Source organism: Zymoseptoria tritici, chromosome 16 (assembly GCF_000219625.1).
Source record: "Zymoseptoria tritici IPO323 chromosome 16, whole genome shotgun sequence".
Lineage (NCBI taxonomy): Eukaryota > Fungi > Ascomycota > Dothideomycetes > Mycosphaerellales > Mycosphaerellaceae > Zymoseptoria > Zymoseptoria tritici.
This window is the reverse complement of record NC_018203.1, coordinates 50,922-57,834: the sequence shown is the minus strand read 5'-3', so window position 1 is coordinate 57,834 and position 6,913 is coordinate 50,922. Positions and strand designations below refer to the sequence as shown.

The following is a 6,913-nucleotide window of genomic DNA, read 5'->3' as shown; positions in this document are numbered from 1 at the left end:
AATACAGCGCCTTAGGAAGGTATAAGTCCTAAGCGTGTACGCTTTTACCATAGTATATTTTAGAAAGGATCCGGCCGAGAACACCGTTTAAGGCTTTAACCTTCCTGTTCGTACGGGGGTAGTAGGGCGTCGTCAGCCTGTGGTTAGCTTAAAGGGTATCTATAAGGATATTAAACGCCTTGCTTATAAAGTTCGATCTATTGTTACTAAGGACTTCCCTTAGGGGTCCAAAGTTCGTATAGATCTCTTCTTAAACAAAGCGAGCGACCGTCTCGGTTTCTTAATTCGAGGTGGCCCTTACGACCGGCCAACTAGTAGTATAATCTACGGCTGTGATAATGTACTTGTTACTATTAAGTGTAATAGGCATTAGGCCGACAACATTAATAGCCTAGCGCTCGAATAGCTTGAGCTTAGAATTAGCTTAGTGGAATCGCGGCTCCTATAGGGGACTCCGGGACTTCTTCTTCGTAGCTTAATACTAAGGGCAAGTGGAAGCGTAGTTATAAACATCCTGTTTAAGTAACTACTACTAGCCCCTCGCTCGAAGAATGCTGTAGACGCTAGGCAGTGCGAAGTGCCTGTAGTTATTATAGTAGCGTTTAAGGAAGTCCTACCGGAATTCCGGGTCTACGTAGGGTACAAGGCTTCTATTAGCCTCGCGATAATATAGGAGGTCGTCCTTAAGGACAAGATCTAACACCTTCTTTTTAATTAAGCGGCTTAGCTTCTTGTTCTCGGGCATCTCCCCTATAGTTTTGAAATAGATTACTCTATTAACTACCTTACGCTCGGAAAATCCTCGTATAATCGTCCCCCTTGTAGCGTTCTCCTTAAAGGAGCGAGGCAAAGCGGTCAAGAAGTCCGCGGGTTTAAGTAATTAATCCCTAGGCTATGTAGAACCCTCCCCGGCTATGTTGGCTAGGGTACCTTCTATTAAGTCCGGCCGGCGGGAGAGGGTATTAGGAACTATAGCCTTACTCCCCTTGCGGTAGCGGATGTCGATGTTGTAAGCTTGAAACTCCTTAATCTAGCGTGCAAGTCGCTTAGTTAGAGTCTTCGAGGTTTTTAGGTACTATAGGCTGTAGTAATCTGTAATTACTTAAGTCTTAGTCCTATTATCGATGTAGTAGTTCCATTTTCGAAGGGCTTCCTTAATAGTAAGGAGCTCCTTCTCGTGCACTAGATAGTTCAGTTCTGCCCCTTGCAGCTTGCGGCCCTCGAAAGTAACCGGATGCAATTTCCTATTAGAGTTAGCTTAATGCAGGACTGCACTAAGCGCCTACTTACTTGCATCCGTTTTAACAATAAAGGGCTTCTTAGTATTTAGCATAATTAGCACTAGCTCGCTACATAGGGCTTCCTTAAGCTTCGCAAAAGCGATAGTGCACTAGGCAGTCTACTTAATAGGGCGCTTCTTCTTAGCACGTAGTAGCAAGTCATCTTCCTTAAGGAGGTCTAACAGCGGAGTAGCGTGCCTAGTAAAGTCTCTAACGTACTTGCGGTAGAAGGAAGCTAGCCTAATAAACTGCCGTACTTCTTAAGCGTTAGTCGGCTGTGGCTAATCTCTAATAATAGAGATCTTGTCTTCTATAGGCCTAACTTAATTGTAGCTTACTCGATGTCTATAGAAGTCGAATTCCTTAACCCTAATGTAACATTTCTTAGGGGAGCAATACAGCTCTTAAGACCGTAGGACATCTAGGACTTCCTTTAAGTAGACTTCGTGTTCCTCTAGGGTCTTAGAGAAAATCACGATATCGTCTAAGTAAACTACATATGTCTTGTAAAGGTGCTTTCTTAGAGCTTCGTTTATTAAGTTCTAGAAGCTTGCCGGTGTATTGCATAGGCCGAAGGGCATTACCTTAAAGTAGTATTTGCCCTAGCGAGTGTTAAACGCTGTCTTGTGCTAGTCCTCTTCCTTTACCTTTAATTGCTAGAACCCGGAGGTTAAGTTAATCTTAGTAAAGTAGCTTAAACTATAAAATGCATCTAAGTAGTCGGAAATCCGAGGTAGGGGGAATCGATCCTTAACAGTAGCGTTGTTTAGAGCCCTGAAATTAACGTACATTCGCTATTTCCCTCCTAGCTTAGGTATAAGTAACACAGGGCTTCCCTAAGCCGATTAGGATTTGTTAATTAACCTACGCTTCTAGAGTTCCTCGATTTAAGACTCCTGTTTAAGCGATTAGGCATAAGACAGCTAGTAAGGCTGTTAATTAATCGGCTTGTAGTCCCTAGTGTCGATTAAATGCATAATAAACCGGTCCTTCGGTAGCTTGTTAGGTAAGGAAGATCTAAACAGATCCCTGTTATCTAGGATAATACGGCTTAAGCTAGGTTCCTTACTTAAGGGAGGAGGAACGTCGTCTTCCTTAAGGGACATAGGGTCGTCCTTAGGATCGCGTTCCCTCTCCTGTTGCCGATCCTGGTATTTATCTATGTTTAAGAGATATAAGGGCATGTCGGGATTAACGTTAAGTAAATCCTCTAGTTCCTTAAGGGAACAGAGGTCCTTATCTACCGGAACGCTCCTTAAGTTAGGAGCGTATCTAGAGCATAGTATAGCATACTTGACACCGTTGTCGTATAAGTACACCTTGTTCGTAAAGAAATTAATAGTCGGGCAGTACTGCCTAAACTATTTAAGGCCAAGGATTACCTCGTAATTAGCGAGATTAAGCACTCGGGCAGTAATTTCCCCCTTAAAGTTACGTAGCTAGTAAGGTAGCTTAACCCTAAGGGTTGTCTCTATTGCTGTGCCGTCAGGCAGAACTACAGTCTAGGAATCTATGGCTACTTAAGCCTCCGGAAACTAGTCCGCGATCGTTCGTAAGACGTATATACGCGTGGCCCTAGTATCGAATAGGAACTTGGCCTTAACAGAATGCTTACTTAAACCTAAGCGTCTAGAGGTAACTAAAAGGTTTGGTCCTATAGCGTTAAGGTAGTTAAGTTAAGCATTAGGAGAGATCCTAAGCAATAAGGGCGACGTAACAGACGACTTAGAATCCTTAGCATCTAAGTCGTTGTCTATTTTTTTGTCGGCTTGCTTAAGCCCCCCTTGCGTCTGTTGTAGTCGTCCTACTTCTTCTGCAAGTCTGGCTTAAGCTTCTTCTAATAGCGATACTAGGTGTGTCCGGCGACTCCGCAGTTATAGCACTTTAAGGAATACTCCTAAGCTAGTAGCTTAGAGCTGTTATCGTTAGCTATGTGTTTAAGGGCAGTAGCAACATACTCTACGGTAGTCTTGTTTACCTTTCTTAGTTTAAAAGCCTTCCTAGTAAGAGCATTGCGGTTTTCCTTAAAGGTAGGGGCATCTATTCTTAGGCCCCTTTAAGAATCCACGACCTCCTAGTTAGCTGCGTTAATAGCTTAAGCCTAGTCTATAATCTCCTGTAGTCCAGCCTTTTAAGGGGTAAGCTTGTGTCGAATAAGCTCTGCTCGAATCGACAGCTTAAGCCTATTAAAGAAGATAGTAGCATTAGAGAAGTTATTAGGCCTTAGCTTAAGCATACGAGCTACGGAGAGGATTTTGTAATAGAAGGTAATAACACCTCCTATTTGCTTAAGAGCTCGGTATTGTCTCTAGAGCTTCTCTTAGTAATAATAATCTTAGAAATAGGAGACGAGGTTGCCGAGCATTAAGTTAAGGGTATAGGTTCCCTCGATGATTTTAAGCCTACAAGTCTCTTCCTATTCCTCCTACTAAGCAAGGGCGTTACGCTGCATCTAGCCACCTACTAATTCGATAAGGTTAGCTTCGGATAGGCGGATACCCCTCTATCTTAGGGCAATCTAAGACCTTAAGTAACGCTCTATAGACCTAACCTAGATATTAGCAGCGTTGTTTCGAGTGTCTCCCTAGTATAGTTCTAGTGCCCGGACGGAAGCCTTAATAAAAGTATCTAAGGAATTAAGGGGAGTTGTATCCCTGCCTAGTGTTCTAGACGTATAGCGATAGGGACGACTTAGTCCCTTATCGTCACTTAAGCCGTGTCCAGGGTTATCTCCTCGATATAGGGATAGCTTAAACCGTACGGCCCCTAGCTCGCTTAGTCCCCGGATTAGCCCGTTAGCAGATCCTGCTTAAACAGGCTCCTAGGACAAGCGGGCGTTCTCGGCCTAAAGTCGGACAGCGTCCGCTTTAAGTTGATTAATATGTTCCTCTATCTCCCTTAAGGCGGCTACATGCTCGCTAAAACGAGTAGGGCCTAAGCCTATATTCGTAGTAGTAGGTCGGCTTAGTTAAGTAGGAGTTCGGAAGGTAATATTAGCTCTAAGTAGAGCTAGGGGATCCGTCTAAGGATCTCCTTTAGGGAAGAGACGAGCAGTAGTAGATAGTGCCGCCCCTACATCGCTACCTCGTTCCTTAATGCGATTAAGTTCGCTAATTAGGCTTAGATAGCCTTGCCTATCTTCCTTAAGCCTTTCTCTTTTAGCGACTATTAGGTTTAAGTCGTAGGAGGAAGGAAGCTCTATAGTTCCTTCGGCTTAGCTAGTAACAGACATCTTGTCTTAGTAGGATAGGTTGTTAATCGAACTAAATTAAGTTGCTATTGTTGTTGCTTCCGGTAACTTAAAGGGTTATAACTTCCTCCTTGTAGTTCCTTAAGCGGCTAGGCAGCTCTAGCTATTGTCGTATTCAAACATAGCGCGCTTTAAGTGTTTAGGTAACCAGTTTTAAGTGCGGTAATTCTATGCTTTAAGTCTCAAACTTAAGGCAAAACGAGTTTTGCGTTAACGTTTAAGTAGAAGTTAGTAATCTAGCACACATAGCACCGCCGAGTAAATCGCCATATATAGGACCCCTAGCTATAGAAAACCCGGTGCTTCTAGTTAGGTGTACAGTCTAAGTGGAAAGTCCGGTATAGTCCATAAGTCTAAGGAGGTCTTAAACTAGAGTCGTTTTAAGCTGGTTTAATTAAATAGGCAATAAATCGAGCATCTAGCTAGCTCTAACCCTTAAGTGGCAGAGCCAGCCGGTAAGACGGCTAAGGAGCCGCCTTAAGTGCTCTTAGCTACTAGATGATCAAAAAGCGGAAAAAGAATAATACTAATTTATAAGGGCGAAGGCCCTTAAGCTATATAGACTAACTGAAACGAGCGAGTTATGTGATAATAACGAGCCTTCAAGTGAAACGGTGCCTAAGGCTTCAAGGGTTCAAGTAAACCTGAGCGAGGTTTTTGGTGTTTTTGAACAAGGCCATCTCATCACGAGAAACCATGAAGAGCGACCATGATGGACACCAGCTCCATCATCCACTGGTCGGAGGAGCGCCAAAGGAGCCAATGTCGCTGACGAGATATGGTAACCAACCAACTTGGATGCATGAGCAGGCTGAGCAGCCGCCCGAACACCTGCCAGTCGAATGATGGGCTCCGTAGACAGCTGGCTGGCGGTAACTCATACATAATGGTGTCCATACCTCGACAGTGTACGGCTATAAATGACGAGGGAGGTCTTCGGTTTCTTTCGACTCCCAAAGCGCAGATTCGTTCTACCAGAGCCATCCGCCTCCAGACCTACCTCGGTAATCTTTGACAATATACCACGGTCATTCAGCTCCCCTGGTCTCAAACTTGTCCCGTTTACCAATCGACTCAGTCCCTTGTTGGGCACGAGGCATCTGTGAGCTCTCCAGCAAGAACGACAAAGCCGAGACCCAGAAACATCAACTCCAAAGAGTATGCATGATCAAAGAGCATCACGACAGCATCGCTGATCTGGTCGATGTAGTCATCATGTCAAGCACCCTGAAGAAGGCTGTCAAGGAGATCTTCGAGGAGATCTCGAAGACCAAGTCAAACTTGAAACGGGTGTTGACCATGTCCGAGAGTGGCGCGGGCCAACGTGTCTTTCCACCAAGGACTTCGAAGAACGACGAGAAGTTTGGCCTTCGCTTGGACAAGGGAGAACCGGTCCAGGGCAAACCAGGATTCATACGATTGAATTTGCAGGCAAATTCGAACGCGAAGAACAACACCATCCGGGAGATGGCACAAAAGGATTCTCATCGTGTGCTAGCGTCTATCGACATCGATACAAAGCAAGAGGCGAACAAAGAAAACGCGTCGAAGCTCAGAGATCAGTTGATCGGCAAATTGTAGGAGACTGCATGACGGTGGCCAGCCGGTGTTGTGCGGGTGTGGACATTGGGAATGGTAGCACCCATGAGTGTGATGAGATTCAATCGCACGCTGACGGTACCACAACCGCTACGTCCTGGGCAACCAACATGAATCAAAAGCCTCTTTGCGGGCGACCTGTCAAACACTCTGCTCTGCAGGTGGTCCGGGTTGATGGCCCTCGCATTTATGATCGGCGACGATTCCTGCAGTTGGGCTTCGTCCCGTTACACTTCTTCCCTTGCCGACGACAAGTGACGGAGCCATTTTTTGGATCGATGGGTGGAGTTGTGTTTGCGTCGCTTCGTGCCGTCCAGGTTGCCGTTATTCACATCGTTATACGCTTGGGAGGCCTGGCCGTTGTCATTTGGTCCCTCACGGAACTGGCGCTTTCATGCTGGTTCGCATCGTGCGAAGGTGTGAGGAAGTCGTGCATAATAGGAATCTGCAGACCAGTAGAGAAGCGCAATGTGATCAAGTGGAGTACGAGACTGTTCGATGCAGCATCCGTTTTGGGACCCGCTTGACACACTATCGGCTGAGGGATTGAAAGTCGATCAAGCATGTGACCGTGACTACTCAAGGAGTCCTTGCGACATGACGTACGAGGTGCATTCGTAGACTGCTCGGTCTTCTAAGCCGGAGGCATGGGCTCGACCAGTCTTGATCTTCCAGCATCCTGCTGAGACTCCGTCGCCTTGGACACTAGCAGCAAGTTCGCATTTGCATCTTCAACTCACCCACCTTCAATTCACCGTAACTGGACCTTCATCTCACACCCTTC

The 6,913-nt window shown here is 45.6% G+C and overlaps 1 protein-coding gene across 1 annotated transcript; it reads left to right on the top strand.

The window, feature by feature from the left end:
* Positions 1-5,745: 5,745 nt before the first annotated feature.
* On the top strand, positions 5,746-6,111 carry MYCGRDRAFT_51724 (uncharacterized protein; the record flags this gene model as incomplete). Its single annotated transcript, XM_003847257.1, has 1 exon — positions 5,746-6,111. One exon carries the CDS (start codon positions 5,746-5,748, stop codon positions 6,109-6,111), a length of 366 nt encoding a protein of 121 aa, XP_003847305.1.
* Positions 6,112-6,913: the final 802 nt, after the last annotated feature.